The sequence below is a fragment of the Maniola hyperantus genome, chromosome 3, assembly GCF_902806685.2.
Source record: "Maniola hyperantus chromosome 3, iAphHyp1.2, whole genome shotgun sequence".
Lineage (NCBI taxonomy): Eukaryota > Metazoa > Arthropoda > Insecta > Lepidoptera > Nymphalidae > Maniola > Maniola hyperantus.
The window spans coordinates 5,793,433-5,810,580 of record NC_048538.1 but is presented as its reverse complement, the minus strand read 5'-3'; the positions used below and the strand labels follow the sequence as shown (position 1 = coordinate 5,810,580).

The window sequence follows — 17,148 nt, the reverse complement described above, 5'->3', positions numbered from 1 at the left end:
ACTGGGTAGAGTCTTCTCTGCCGCTGAAGATGGAATGGAGACATACTTACCGTCTCGGTAAGCTTCGTTCCGATCTCACTTGACCACGTTAATCATTAATGTATCTTTACTCGATTGCCTTTGTTTAACTATTTAATTCAGTAGAAACTAGAAATTCGCAAAGTTAAATGTTGTTAACTACTGGGCACGGCAACCGCGACACGCGATCGCGACACGCTGTTCAAATCTCCTGTCTGTCATTATAATGCTCCACATTTTTCATAGGTACAAATTCTTCGGTTGAGCGTGTGCTACCAGCAATTACGATTCCGCCAAGGTTACGCACGTGCCGCTAACTTGATATAAATATAAGCAATTTTCATCGCATCACTTTCGAACCGTCACTCACGCGGACGGCAGCTGCGTAGCGATTGCGTAGCGTGTAGTTTTCTCGCGTCGCGCCGCATCATAGGGTGAGATCGCGCGGAAGCGAAGGTTGCGCCCGTGACCGCGCGCGCGCCCGCCCGCCGTCTGCTTCGCTAGCGCAGTATCGTGCCGTGCTCGCCGCCCCTCGGACCTCGACCCGGGACTGGTTCAGCTCGCGACTCGACCGATGTGATGTGCCTCGTGAGCTGATGATGTGCAGCCGAGTGTGTGTAGTGATAGAGTGCGCGAGCAGAGAGCGGCGGCGCCCCGTGTGCCCGTAGCGCGCCATGTGGACGCTCCTGCTGCCACTGCTGGTACTCCTCGCCCCTGACCCCTATGGAGTAGACGGTGGTGGATTTTCTTTAAGCCCGACCAAGGGATTCTTTGAGTGTGCAAGGTTCGTTATCATAAAAATAAACTCTTCTAGAATCTCAAACACTCTAAACGTTGAATTCGCGAGCTCAAACTATTTAAAACCATTTTGCCGCCACTTTATTAAAAGCACATTTTGGAGGTTAATATTTGACTAAGGCCGCGGGGACCTCGAATGAGCTACAAAAATAAAATTTGATGTGAAACAAGGTGAACGCTCGACACGAATGCGTTGGAGTTGAAGACATAGGTAATGACTACGTACGGACTACGGATGCTTAACAAGGAGTTATTTCTACATTATATTTTGTATTTTTTATGAAAATAGCTAATGAAATATACTAATTAGGTAAAGAACACTAAAATAACATCACTTTAGTGCTCATCACGATACGTGGACTTCTGGGTTTTATACAAACTTCATTGTACGTGACAGTCAGCGATGAGATTACGAGCTACAAGTTCTACAACTAAGTCTATTGACAAGTGTTCAAATACACGCTACAGTATTGGAAACTTGTACTATAGATCAAACATCAGCATTTGTTATAAAATTTCCTTGATGTAGCATACGAAAATCAACCTTATCACAGGCTAACCTTTAAATCAAAGAATAACGAAATGGGGCATACAAGGAAGAAGAAATGCTTCATCTTGCTTGATATGGCTGGCTTGGCTTGTATGAATAAAGCATCTATTGTCCGCGACAGGTTGAGATGGCAATCGGGGTATGAGGCGGGGGGGACGCCCCGAACACCCGCACGTCACCCGCGCTGGGTTAGCGCGGAGGCTGTGCGGATATGCGGGGCGTTCTCTCCCCGATTTCCATATCGACCTATATAGTTCACGATAGACAGGCTCCGTTTCTAGTCTACGACAGACTACCAGCTATCCTAGTTTCGGGTTCCATATTTTCTATTAATGCAATTTACCACAAGACTATGAAATTAGTTAAGTATTAAAAATACTACTTATATACTTTCTTATAAAGTAGGTAAGCGTAGATAAGATTGTACTCGTATTACTATCCTAAAAGACTAATTACTAAAGAGTGAGTGAATAATGTAGTAAAACTAACAAAATTGTTTATCTGGCAAGTGGCAAGTGAGACAAGGATGTCGCCGGGGAACGAAGGGCGGGGCGTGCAGTTGGCAAGAGCAGTTGTTGACATAAACAGATTTTCGTCCCCACATAACGAACCTGACCGGTTGAGATTGGCCAGGTGCAACGATCCGACTGATTTAACAGACGTGTCCTACTTCGTCTGGCAAAATTAGATCCGCTCTCTGTCCTTCATTACTCGATCGTGATCACTCTTCCCAGTCGGTGGATGTAGCATATCAAAAAAAAATATTTTTTAGTGATTACTGATTGGCCTAGTGATTAAGATATCGGTGTGATGCTCGATCTCGGGCACGTAGCTCTTACTTTTTGGAACTACCACCACCATACCAATTAACTAACTACGCAACTGCCATACCCGTTCCAGGTTAGCCCGCTACTATCTTAAACTGCATCTTTACTTAGCACCAGGTGAGATCGCAGTCAAGGGCTAACTTGTATAAGAATAAAAATATAAAAGCTAAAGCTATGACTTGATTTGTAAGAAAAACATCGCGAAGAAACCTGCATACTTGAGAGTTATATCGATAAAATTTAATAAAAGTTCTCAAAGGATGTGAAGTCTGCCAATCTGCACTTGGGCAGCTCGGTAGACTATGGCCAAACCCCTCTCATTCTGAGAGGAGACCCGTACTCAGTAGTCAGTCAGCGATGGGTTGAGATGATGGAGGACGACGATTTGCAACTTCCATAATTGCGTCAGTGATGCAAAATCGTTAGTATGGTGATGACAAACCGAAACCGATCGAGAAAGCCAAACAAACGGACTGCCGAGTCAGACACCCAAACCTTGAACTTCGAAATATACCAGGAAGTAAACAAACAGTCCCTATGTGTAAATTCAACTACAGCTAAAATAGAATTTTTATTCTATTTAAGCACACGCTTGACCAAAATCAGATTTAATGGAAAGTGATGATGTGAATAGGACGCGTTTGCCTAGGAGATGCCTAGCCATAGCTTTTTTATAGCTTGATAGGAAATCATGCTCAAAAAAGCAATTATGAGATTGGAGCGCGTTTGCTTAGAAGATGCCTATATTTTACTCTTATTTGTACTAACTTAGGTACCTATTTAGATTATAGGCACGTGGCATGAATCAGGGACGCAGGAAGGGCATTCCACAGCTCGGCGTTTTTTTTTTCAAAACCATACCTACCGATTTGGATGTATGGCGCATTGTTACATCAGCCTGAGTAACAATGGCTATTTTTTTTAATTTATTGCCAGCGACAGTCGTGTTTTTAATTTTTTAATTATTAGCCTAGTAAATTTAGACAAAAATAGTGGTAGGTTTGCAGACCCAAATATTAGTGGAGACCTTGGGTACACCATTACAAATAAAATTTTAAAAGTCCCCATCGATCCCATGGGTGCTGAAAAAGTTATTCAAGGTCAAAGGTCGAGTTTTCTCGTAAACGGTAAGTTTTATCAAAAAAATAATTCAGACAAAAATTGTAGGTATAAAATTATTTATTCTACAAAAATGTTTCATACTTTTTTTCTAAGAATCACCATTGCTGTGATATCGCGATTCTAAAAGTTGAAAGTTGAAGTCGGGTTAGGTATTGAATATCAGCCGCTAAAGCTGAAGTAGATATACGAATAAATTCGTATTTGGATTCTCATCATTAGGTACAGTTTTGTCGCAATAAGGGTGAAACTTTAGTTTCACTTTGGAGTTTGGAAACACTCGTAGCGTACCTATAGCATAGGGAAGCATAACACAATCACAGTCTTATTTTTTTATACATATTAATACAAAGATATTATAAAGCTCCAGATAGGCCAATACAATTGTTGTATTAAAAAAAACCGGCCAAGTGCGAGTCAGACTCGTGCACTAAGGGTTCCATGCTACAGTAGTATTTTTCGACATTTTGCACGATAAATCAAAAACCATTATGCATAAAAATTAATAAAAATCTGTTTTAGAATGTGCAGGTAAAATATCCCACTATATTTACGATATCCCACTTGATATAGTAAAGTTATCTTACTTCGAAAATTGAAAATACTAATTATTAGTTCATTCATGACCACATTTTTTTTGTAATGTAACTACAAATTCACCATTTTCCTATTTTTCCCCTTAAGTGTGCTATAAAACCTACCTTCCTGCCAAATTTCATGATTCTAAGTCAACGGGAAGTACCCTACCCTATAGATTTCTTGACAGACACGACAGACAGGCAGACAACGAAGTCTTTCTTTTGTGTTTCCGTCTGTTGTGCGTGACGAAGTGATCCTATAAGGGTTCCTTTTTTCCTTTTGAGGTACGGAACCCTAAAAAGTGAAGGAAAATTCCGTACGCGTGTGGGTAACACATACCTTCGCATAGCGACTTATCTCTCTATTGTTAGAATGAAAACCACTTTGATATTCTTTAACATACATTTTAATCACTGTTTCTTATTTAATTAATTTACAAGTCGATGCAATGCACTATTCATATTCCAAGCGTCACCATAGAGTGTAGAGTCTATTTGAAACCATAGACTCTCGGAGGATGTCAGAGGGTTCTAGGCCGTGTGCAGACTATCAACATTATTCTTCTAACACACTATAAACAATCCGCCTAAAACTATAATATATAAAATGTGTTGCTGATCTAAAATCTCGAGTACAGCTGAACCGATTACGCTAATTCTTTTTTCATAATATTCCTTGAAGTACGAGGATGGTTCTTACGGGGAGAAAAGTTTTAAAAAAATCCAGAAAAAGAATCGACTGTTAGGCGATACGAAGTTCGCCGGGGCAGCTAGTACTACATAAATATTAGCACCGGGTTTACGTACGCACCTTCTGACACCTACGTCCTACGTGCTTAAAAAAATGGCGACCCGTTACCAGGGTTGTAAATCACACAAACTATGGGCCTTCAAACTCAAAATATTATTTTACGAAGTTATTAAAGCTTCAGGCTAAAAGTTTTAACATCTTTGTTAATGACTTTCAGGTGTGCCCATTTAGAACTTTTTTTATTTTTCACATCTTTAAATAATGGCTAGTAAAATATTATAACTAGCAATGAAATAAAGCTGTAGTAAATAATTTGACGACTTCAATATGTGCGCAACAATATTATTGGAAGAATAAAAACGAATGATTCACATTTTAGTTCGATCGTTGTGCCTACCTAGTACACAATTTGGTTTCGGTGAGCCAAAATTAGTTAAGTATACTAAACTTTTAAAGTAGGAGATAAAAAGTAGCCTATGTGTTAATCTAGGGTATAATCAATCTCCATTCTAAATTTATCCAAATCCGTTCTGCCGTTTTTGCGTGATTGAGTAACAAACATCCAAACATCCAAACATCTACACTTTCACATTTATAATATTAGTAGGATTAAATAAATCACGACATAAATAACAATAACCTTTCAATGGCGCAAAATTATCTATCAAGATTAGAATCTGCCTTTTAGATCTGCGTCACTATCAGACTATCAGTACAAATATAACCGGTCGGTGGCGGGTCGGCTAACTGTGACAACAGAAATAACCCTTTGCTCTGAATACCTATCGTTGCACCACGCGTCTGTCGTACGCGTGAATGCAATAACTAAACTGAAATCATGCGTGTAGCGAGCGAAAGCCATAAAGGGTTTTGCAAACGATAGAAATAGAAGAACGAAATTCCCAGCTTTGTTATGATTTTTAACAAATCAATCCAGTCCATCAGTCCACTGCCGCCTGCTGGACATAAGCTTTTTTGAGACTTCGCCACGAAATACGGTCCTCCGCCTGAGGATAGATTACCCGTTTCTCGCTACCTTCTACAGATCAAAAAGGTAGTCGAAACATAATTCCTATTAACTACCTAATATCAGCTTCCCCTCTGTGTTAAGAGAATGCAAAATAACATAATTAGCCATAAAATTAATAATTTATAATGACCACAAATAAAACGCGTCAAAACAATGTAGCTGTTTTACCTCTGGTTATGCGGCGATCAGCATTAATCAGAGTAGACCGATTCCTCTGATGTGTCAAGATCTACCCGAGCACGCGCAGACACATTGGCCCTTCGCCAGACGACCACATGCCGAAGTGGTATGCTATAGAAACCATTAACTCTATTGCAAGTGTAAAGAAGTTAAAAGTTAAAACCTTTACAAAAACAAAATTATAATAAAGAAGAAAGAAGACCATAAAATATACATGTCTTACATTCCCGTAAGTTATATAAGTTCAAAGTTTCGATACATTTAGGTACCTCTCTATATTGATTAAGATGATGCAAGAAGCATGGAAAATGAAATCGGCGATTGATTTCGATAAACCATCTTGATACCTTTTGAGTATCTCCGAATCTATAGTTATTTGTTGTGCACGGCTGCAAAGTTGTTATTTTGTCGTGAGAGTTTGTATTGAATTCCGAGCCAGCGAAGCATTCTAAGGTTGAAATGTTAAGGTTCAAAAATAGAATCCTGAGCGTAGCGAGGAATACACCGAGTAGAAATGAGGATTAAGACGTACAAAGACTCGAGCCTAAATAAATTTGCAGCCGTGCGAAACACACAACTTTCCATCTTACTACAGCGAGGAAAACGCTAGGAGGCTTGATACAAGAGGCGCCAGTACCGTGTAGGTTTCAATAAGAAGTTTCTATATTAATAGGGCGCAAGTCAGACCGTGAAGGAGGTTCTAATTCAAGAAGATTCTATGAATAAATAATGTTTTTTTTCGGGTGCGTTCAGAATTCAAATTAAAAATTCTTATATAGAACATTTTCTTTTTTACATACAACATAAAATATTTAATAAAATAATAACTATACCTACTACTTACAGCAGATAAGTATAATATACTCATAAGCAGACAAAGTACGACTCCAACAATAACGTAAAACGTTGTTCATACGTACCTACCTACCCATCGTCGGAGTTTACGTCAATGAATATATTTCTGTCTTGTAATGATCCCAAACAAATGAAAGCTTTTAATCTATTTCAGATGGTTACTAAACTTGGAAAATAGAGGCATAAAATATCAGAGAAACATAAACGGGCAGTTAAACGCTCTAACAGCAAACATTTAAGTATATTCGGCAAGCTAAAATTTTGTTTGGCCGTTCTTATGGGAAGGATGTAAATGACCGACTAAAAATAAACTACATACTAATAATACTTTAATTAACACATAAGGTGCGTCTGTAAAATTATTCTGTACACATGTTACTTACACATTAAACTGCACTTAAACTATAGGTATAAATAGCAAAACAGGGCAATTGACGAGCCAATACTAATCTAGGTACACTAAAAAACATGGTGTTTTCTTGCTAGCTGTCGCTCAATAATAATTATTTACACTATTTTGAGTTGTATTGGACGAATTCTGAACAAAGTTGAAGCAGGCTAGAATATTATGCTTTTGAACTTCTGAACATTTCATTTCAATCAAAAGGTACGTAAATTGGTTATGCGTACTAGTTACTACCTATAAAGAAACTACTATACTTTACATTATAAGAAGTAGAGATTTAAAATACAACGGAGCCGCAGCAGAAATGGCTGATAACGGCAAGCGTCGCAAGTATGCCTCTCTTATAGAGAGTTATATTTTTGTTCCGTTTACCGTGGAGACCCTGCTGGGGCCATGGAGTTTTAGTGCTAAAAAGCCATTTCACCTCGATTAATAGCCTCATCTGGTGATAGAAGGGCTGGCTCATTTTTCGCGCAACAGATCAGCCTGGCTGCCCAGCATAGGAATGCAGCCAGTTTTCTTGGCACCATTCCACGCGGGCATGATTTATATAGTAGGTAATTAGATAAGGCTATCTTTCAGTTTTATTGTAATATTTTCACTAAAAATAACAACAAAAGCTTTACCTAGTAGGTACATAGTAGACAAGACTAATGCGAATCATGAGACGTGAAAAATTATTGCGTCAACTGTCGACCGCAGTCATAACTTTTCCACCTAATGACACTAAAATATAATGTGGTATATTATTATTGTGACAAAAATTCGCACACGGTATTTATTCTACAGGATATATTCGGAGAGTGTCCCAAAAACTTTTTGACCTGGTTTCCCCTTCTATCGTACTCTATCGTACTATCTTGAATGTACTACTGGATTTTTTAGGTATTTCTTCATCCAAGTCATGAATAACCCCATACTAAAAGCCCAAAATATATCTTTACTCATGTGCCCCAATATCAAATTTCATCGCTAAAGGAGTTGGTTTTGTAGGTACTTATAATACGTGGAAGAAATGATTATAATGGCCGTATAGTCGAAGTATACCTATGTTTGCTCTAAAGGCAGCCATGAACGAAGATTATACCTAACAGCCAGCCGACTAATGACATTTTACTTTATTAAGTGGCTGGGTTTTTCAAATTTGCTAATTTATGTATTAAAACAGAATCAGGACATTAAACTCGAAAAAAAGATATTAAAATATTGTTAATCACATTGCTCATGCTACTAACTAAAATTATCAACATGCTACTATAACTTTAAATAAAATATAGAAGGTTTGTCTTTCTCTGCATAATCGCAACCTTACATGACTCGAAGAATTTACAAAGTCAAATAAAAACAAAGCTTAATATTTTCTTTGTCAAAAGCTTAAACACTGGATGTCGTGTAGTAATGCTTGTGAGCCAAATAACCCGCGGTGAACATGAATATGTTTTCTAATTTGAATTAAATGCTGCACGTGCACGATGACCTAGAATGATTAAAGAAAATAATATTATTAAATTATGCTTAGGTTTATGGAAAAAAAGGTTTATGGAAATAATGGGGAGAATTGAAATGGGACTGATGAGATGATTTTCTCGGATTCAGACGCTAAATCCATCCCTACGAATATTATAAATGCGAAAGTCTATCTGTCAGGATCGTCGTGATTTTTTTCATGGATTTAGTTAAAGACTTGGATCAAAGAGTTTCCACGGAGTTTTAAAGACCTAAATTGGACGAAGTCATGGGCATCAGCTAGTACATTGTAAACAATAACTGGCGTACTCCGATCGGCTTTAGTTCCTTCAGGCTTCAACGTTACGCGTGCGTCACAGTTTTAACAGGATTGTCGTTTCTTAATCCCAACTGCACTTGACTGGCTGAATGCAACACCTACCGTAGGTTCGCAGAAGGTTATACTTAAGTAACCTTTGTGCATCGCAATGACTGAAAAAAATATTGTGTTTTGAATATAGGTAAGTATGAAGAATAGTTACTAATTAGTAGTTATTCTCGTACTGATAACAATCGAGTCAGGGATCAGAAAGATATATCCTATATCTGAAAAGGCGGGGTTTTTAAGTTGAAACAGTTTTACAATATCTCAAACAAAACATGGAAAGCGGACTTAAGTGACTTAGAACTAAGGCTATAATATTGTACAATACCTATTACTATTAGCTAACAACATTATTCTTATATATAGCGAAATACGCCCACGCATGCATGGTTCACTGAGTACAATCATCCTGTCTACTAATAACCAGCTAAGCTGACGATTTATAACATTTAAGCCAGAGATACCCCCTTCCAGGTTAGCCCGCTTTCATCTATTGCATCATCACTTACCACTAAGTAAGATTGCAGTCAAGGGCGAACTTGTATCTGAATCTGAATAAATAAAATAAAAATAAATAAAATATCAAACTAATATTTTCTTTCCCTTCAATAGATTCTTCGCTAAATGGATTACATTGAAGGTCCTTCATTTATGTCGTTTTAAATTGTTTAATAAATAAAATAATGCTTTGGTTGGCATAAACTTTAAAACCATGACAGTTAAAATAATTTCATTCTGGTAGTTATTAATATGACGTTGACATTCGCTAAGAAAGGATTTTTGAAAATTCAAGGGAGTGAAATAGGGGTTTCAAATTTGTGTAGTCCACGCGGACGAAGTCGCGAGCATAAGCTAGTATTTAATAATCGATCAATGACAATGATTCCTTTTATGCAGACCTTATGGCATGAATGCATTAAAAAATCGCCCGCGTCCCCATTACGATCTCTATCGACCAAAGTAAACCTTTTAACTCTTTGGCGATTAAGTATAAATAAAAAAACAGAGCTTGTGAGAAAATAACTATGCTTAGTCGTTAGAAGCCATAACAAATGAACACAAAACAAACAACCGCCGCGTTTCATCTCGTAAAGTCGTAACAACTAACAAGTGATCTTTACAGTGATGTTCAAAGTTACAGAAGTAAATAGCTACATCGCCAAACGGTCTGTAAATAAAGGTAAATGAGTAGTAAATAGCTACAATGGAACTGCCTCTTGTCTATCGTGACATCTATGATTTCTGAATAAGTTATTTCGATCACAGGCTGTGGGATATACCTACTGTGCTTAAGTTATGGGATTTCGATGTTTTGAACGGGCTTATGAAGGCCGTGCTTCTGTATACATTTTAGCTACATAGTACACTACATTATACAACCGAATTAGCACCATTACAGATACTTATTATAAGTATCTGTAATGGTGCTAATTCGGTTCTTCAGACAGATCTTTTAATAGGAGTTCATTCGTAGCGTGCTCCAAACAAATGTAGTTTAGTTCTAACATTAGTGACATCCTTTTCACAATGATCCCTGCAGAAAAGGATAACACAATGTTTACACTTGTCAAACACTTGTTTTGTAAAATTGAATGGAAGACAATTGATATTTAAATTTTTTAACGTTTTTTTCAGCCAGATCCTGTACATGGACCAAGATGCATATCAACTGCCAACCAACTACAGTAGAAACATTCCACCCGGTATGTAGAATTTTTCATTAAATCTTAAAAGTCCTTATCAACTGAAACAGAAAGATCACAATAAATATCTGAATTCTGAACTATAATAAGTTATAGAGGGCAGTCCTTGAATCTTTAAAAAAAGCTGTTTCATACCAAAACCACTAAAACTAAGATGAATATCATTCGACAAAGAATATTTCTACCTATATCAATGCTACCTACGGACCTTTTTGCAGTTTGATTCCATAGTAAAAGTTGTTTATAATGAAGAGTTGAATGACCTCCTTTTGAGTTCGTACCTACTCTCTCTCTGCATGATTAATATCAAGGATAAATAACCATTTAAAATAAACTTACAGTAAAAATTGCTTGTTTGGGAAATATCCTGCCAAATCCTATAGCACGCAAAATCCCTGTGTACCAACTAGACTGGATACCATAAAGGTCAGGGGTATAGGGTAGGGTATGGCGTAGCAGCACCCATTGTTTAAGCAAGCAGAGCTATTTATATATCGTTTATATTTAGCTTTTCATTTTTCGCCGCAGGTGATGATGCAGCTAAAGTAGACAGCTATCCACTTAAAGCCGGAGATGATTAAGCGAAAAGCCACGACCCGCTTGACCGACGTTTGGCCAGTCATTATTCAAGCGATAATTTTATGTTGACGTGACAAGTCGTGTAGGAGCTTGAAATTATAGTCTCTAGCCCATTTATATTCATCCGAAATAAGCAATAAGTCAGGTGCTTAAACACGTTACCTACTCTTCATACCACCACTCGCCATCCAATACTCCATCAAAGAAAATATAAATGTGTGAAAATTTTCTTCCTTCGATACAATCGCAGAAGTATTTAAAGACAAATAACACCACCAACTACTACTGTATGTAGTAGTACTTCCTTAAATACTTCCACAAAAGTATTTAAAGAATTAATAACTCTCTCTCTCTCTCTATCTGCGTCGTTTTCCTGATTACCTCAGCCGTCTGATCTCTCAGTTCTTTTCGACATGCATGCCTTCGCGAGATGGTCGCATTCTATCGAGAGTGGTGCTTTTACCAGACCAAAGCATCGGGCTACGTCCCCGAGGTCTCTTTGCGTCCACTTTGCTAATAATCAAAATCTTTTCAAGAAGTAAGGAGTCCCTTCTGGCAATGTGGTCAAAATAATCGGAGATCCTCTGATGATAAATGGTTTATAGCCTTTTCGTTATTTTTAGCTGTTTCAATATTGTTTGGCAGGAACACAGTAAAGAAATGTTGATTAAATAAAACGTAGGTACCTACTATGGTAGTAGTTGAAGTACATATCATTGGATTCGCCATTTGTGCCCAAAATGGTACTAGTGGATCGCGTAACAAACGCGAAATAATAAATAAACTTTCAATACAAGAATAAACTTATCGATTGTCCAATGGAAATACTGTCTGTTATCACGAAGAGGCATTTCGTTTTCCGGCTAGCTTTTAACTGCAATAAACTGCTGTCTACCAATTTACCAGTACCAGTCAAGGACTCGAAAGACGTTTTCTTCCCAGTCATGACGTTTTAAAACGTTTTGCGCTTTTGACCGACGAAAAATAAAGGGTGAATGAAGGCTTTCAAGACGACAGGTATAATTTAGAGTTGTGTACCAAAAACAAAACCTTCGTCTTCGTCTTTTAGTCCTTCTGTTCGTCCAGTATAATCTGGTAATTTTTATATTAGTAGACCCTGAAAATAGTCACAAGCCGAATTTAATTAAGTAAAGATCTGATGAAGATCTCCGAATTAGGAGGTTGTCTTCCATCCACCTACCTACTCCTCAGTGATAAGCAAATCTCGCGTGTACTAAATAGCAGTGGAATAGAAAACATTGAATAGGTTACTACTGTTGTCTTTTCAATGATGACAAGATTCTATAGGATATATTTCGGAGAGTGTGCCCAAGAACTGTTTGACCTAGTTTCTCCTTCACCTTTCTACTATCGTACCGCAACTCGAAAGGCATCGTCAAAGTGCAACGTATGTACGAAATTCCACGGACACGTGCGAAGCGATTAGCTTCCTCGTTTCTAATTCAAACCGTTACGATAAAGACCCTTCCGCAGTAGTTTTCTCCTCCACCCTTAATTTAGATACTTACCTTCAAGTCAAGAGTGAATAAGCATCTTTAGGCAATTGCGCTCTATTTCAAACTGTACATAGACCTTTATACTAATTATCAGCAGGTCTGATTGCAGCCGAGAGCTGGTCTATAAATTAAAAAAAAGTATTACACATTGAAATCGTACATCATTATTAGGGTTCCGTACCTCAAAAAGAAAAAAGGAACCCTTACAAGGATCACTTTGTTGACTGTCTGTTTGTATGTCTGTCTGTCTGTCTGTGTATCGTGTCTGTCAAGAAACCTATAGGGTACTTCCCGTTGACCTATAGAATCATGTTTAGCAGGTAGGTACTAGGTAGGCCTTATAGCACACGTAAGGGGAAAAATCCGAAAATCGTGAATTTGTACTTACCTACATCACAAAAAAAAATTAATTGTGTTCATTAACAAATCAGTTTAACCCTTATTATAATTGCGAGAGTGTGTTTGTTTGTTGGTTTGTTGGTTTGTTGGTTTGTCCTTCAATCACGTCGCAAAGGTGCAACGAATTGACGTGATTTTTTGCATGGGTATCTAGTTAAAGACCTGGAGAGTGACATAGGCTACTTTTTACCCCGGAAAATCAAAGAGTTCCACGGGATTTTTGAAAAACCTAATTCCACGCGGACGAAGTCGCGGGCATCATCTAGTAATTAGTATTTTCAAAGTAATATTATTATATCAAGAGCGGTATCATATGAAAGGGCTTTTTATCTGTAGGTACATTCTAAAACTGATTTTTATTTATTTTTATGCATAATAGTTTTTGATTTGATTTATGGTGCAAAATGTCGAAGAAAAATTACTGTAAGTAGTATGGAACCCTCGGTGCACGAGTCTGGCTCGCACGTTTTTTTTAAAATCCCATTATTCATGAAGTAGGTAGCTCGTTATAATTTTATTATAGTGGAACGAGCTGGGGTAGATAATGTAAAGACGGGCGTATCGGTGATATCTCCAAGGGGCGCCGCCAAGCCACTGATAATCCCTACAACCTATGCAACAGTTTATAACCCATTAATGAAGCACAAAATACAAGGTCTAAGTAATTGTAATTTCACTTTTGCAGATAAAAACACAACAGTTTACATTGGGATTAACGTGAAACGAGTGTCTGGAGTTGACGAAAATAGAGAGGTAACTATTTATATATTTTTTTAAAGTAGGTATCCTGATTCTTTTCTGTAGAAAAAAACTTTCTGAACCCGTGGTAGATTCATTTGGTTGTCCTAAGGAGCTTTAAAGGATACCTATCTATCAATCTTAACAAAAAACGGTTAAGCCCACTGTTCCCGTTGGCGGTATCCCCGTGACGAGGATAAGAGTAAAATTGTAAATTGGATGAAGCCAGTCCCCGGAACCCGTCACAGAAGCCCGGCCCACGGTGACGAGCACAGATGAGAGAAGAGTATACCTACACGGTTTTTACGCATCGTTTCATGTATTTGGTCGGATATTACCCGGAGTTCGCGAATGGAGAAAACTTGACACTGTTCAGGTGTAAAGTCTGTTCACTAACATAGTGTCGCTACCCAACTAGTGTTAATTATTTATTTTTATTTATATATAAACATAAGGATAATATAGCATAATAAATTCTATTTTACTCTTAGAATAGAAAACATTTATTTAACAAACACAGTGAAAAATCCATACTAATATTATAAATGCGGAAGTGTGTCTGTCTGTCTGTCTGCTAGCTTTTCACGGCCCAACCGTTCATCCGATTTTGATGAAATTTGGTAAATAGTTAGCTTATATCCCGGGGAAGGACATAGGCTACTTTTTATCCCGGAAAATTAAAGGGTTCCCACGGGATTTCAAAAAATCTAAATCCACGCGGACGAAGTCGCGGGCATCATCTAGTAATATTATAATAAAAGCAAAATAATAAATGCGCCTGCGGGTTTAGCGGGTTAGTGAACAGACTTTATCCTCAATGGGATAATTTTTAATAACGTCTTTACTTCACTATATCTAGGTACTAAAACAGGACAGGGACAGCTGGATTTTTTTAAAATAATTTTATTTAATTACCGCGTCTCGGATAAACGGGAAAAAAATCAAAAATCTGTATTCATAGATATCCGCAAGCAAGCGAGCATTGTTACGAATACCATGGTCAACACGGTTGATACTATCAATGAATTAATAGGTAGGTGCAATAGAAATTCTAATAAGATTTAAGATAGCAGCTGGAATAATTGTAGCATTTTTTGTCCAAGGAGATCACCCTTGATGTTTTCCTCCAAGTATCATGGGAAGACTTGAGACTGAATGTGCCTTTCAACAAGTCATACATTGACCTGCCTTGGGAGTTCCGTCAACTCATCTGGATGCCCGACCTGTACATATGGCAGCTCCAAACAATGAAGATACTTTCCGTGCTACAAGAGATGGCGTCGCTCAGACTCTATGTCAACCACACCGTCTCTGTCAGTATTGGGTTCGTTTAATTTACATTCTTACTTTGATTAAGATTTTTTTTGCATTTAATAGCAAGCAAACGAGCAGTCGGGCCGCTTGATTATTATTTTATGAGTTTGTGCTTGACTATAATGCTGATGCAATCTAATAGAATGCATTGGCCTGAAAGAGGCGGTAGGTATAGCAATTTCTAGTAATTGGCTTCTAAGTTCTGCAAAGTATAATTATTATAGGAGCTGGCGAACAGAACGCTGTAATTGCACTACTTTTTCTGTCATTTCTGTCTCACTGAATGCAAATATGCACCCCGATTGTATAAAAAAACGTATTCATCGTAATAATAATCTGTAGCGAAATCTGTCCCTTGATTGGTTGAATTCGCTGTTCACATTTTTTCGTAGCCAATCAAAAGGCAGAATTTGCTACCGATTTCGATTACGTTGAATTGGAACCTCAGAATAAGGACTGTATAGGAACAGTTTTCTTACATAATCGGGGGGCTGAACTGTACTGAAATTGAGTCCAAGGTTCATGATTTCGATAACTGAATTCAAACTTAAACTCATTTCAAAACAAACCAGCCTAAAACTATGGAAAAATTAAGCCCAGAGATAATGATTTCAACCAAAACGTTACAATAATTATACTTAGTAAAGTTCTAACAACTTTAATAAAACAAAATTTAGCAGGAAGAGAAAAAAACTTATTATTGCTGTTCCTGCAAAATTTTATTTCGTGCAATTAGGTCGGCAATCTACCGTTTTGTTCGGCAGCTCCTTAATAACTTAAAGTGATTTGTTTCGTGATTGTGTAATGTAAAAAAGACAATGGGCCTAATAAATATTAAGACATCGATAAAAATAATCTGATTTCAATGAAATAATTAATAAGTAGGTACATTTATTAGTATAAATGTACCTACTTAATCGGAGAGGGAACGCCGCACACCAGCACAGCCCCCACGATAACCCGGTGCGGGCAAGCATGGGTGACGTGCGGGTGTGCGGAGCGTCCCCACGCCTCATACCCCGATTGCCATCTCGACCTGTCGCGTGCTGTACATGTACCTACATTTATTTTATTACCTACCTTATTGACTCACAAAAAAAAATTGCGCAAATCTAGACATCAGACAAAAACCAAGAATCGAGTAAAGATTCATAAAATTATACTTATTCTTACCCGCTCTGTGTTTAAATTTCAGTGCCACGATAACAATAAAATGTGAAATGGATTTCGTCTTGTATCCACTAGACGTACAAAACTGCGCTATTGATTTTAGCAGTTGTAAGTACACAGAGTTTGATTAGAGCTTAGCTTAAACTAATAAAAAAGAAAGCAACATTCTCAGAGTCCATCCTACTAAGCACACGCATCCACTTTATTATTAACTATTTTTTATGTTTCTTGTATGTAGCGCAGTACCAATTTGAATTCATCTAGTAAACTCATAAGTCATAAACTCATAACCATCCTTGTAGAGAATAAAAATATTAGCTACTTTTTCATTGGCATTGTACGTTGTGCGTTTTAATGAATAGGTACCCAATTATCTCGACGACATCCTTACATACCTACATACCTATTTACTTTTTGTGGAAAGAACCTTTTTAATCTTGACATTGGGTTGGATTCTGTGGATTTCAACATTTCTTTATCTTGAAAATTTATATTCAAATAAACTTGCTCCATATTTAATATTTACTTATAAGTAGGTATATATATTGAGCAATATTATCATAATTATAACTATACAAAAACATCATCGAGAAAAAGTCGTAAGTATAACATTAAAATAAACTGCCAAAACTAATATTCATATTTTAAGTTTTACTTACTCCATGAAATTCAATGTATGTATGTATGTATGTATATACTTTATTGCACCACAGAAACACAAATGACAGGTTACAAAAAGAAATCTTAATAAGTAGGTATTCAATAGTAATAATGCATATTATTAT

General features: G+C 37.3%; 1 protein-coding gene across 1 annotated transcript in view; it reads left to right on the top strand.

Annotated features, from left to right (window-relative positions):
* Positions 1–370: 370 nt before the first annotated feature.
* The window catches only part of LOC117996184 (S1 RNA-binding domain-containing protein 1-like), a 47,996-nt gene continuing 31,218 nt past the window's right edge, over positions 371–17,148 (top strand). Inside the window, exons 1-5 of the mRNA XM_069509673.1 lie at positions 371–802; positions 10,579–10,646; positions 13,827–13,894; positions 14,968–15,203; positions 16,389–16,471. Coding sequence (XP_069365774.1) covers positions 693–802; positions 10,579–10,646; positions 13,827–13,894; positions 14,968–15,203; positions 16,389–16,471 — 565 coding nt within the window. The 5' untranslated portion in view covers positions 371–692. The remainder of the gene's footprint in view (positions 803–10,578; positions 10,647–13,826; positions 13,895–14,967; positions 15,204–16,388; positions 16,472–17,148) is intronic.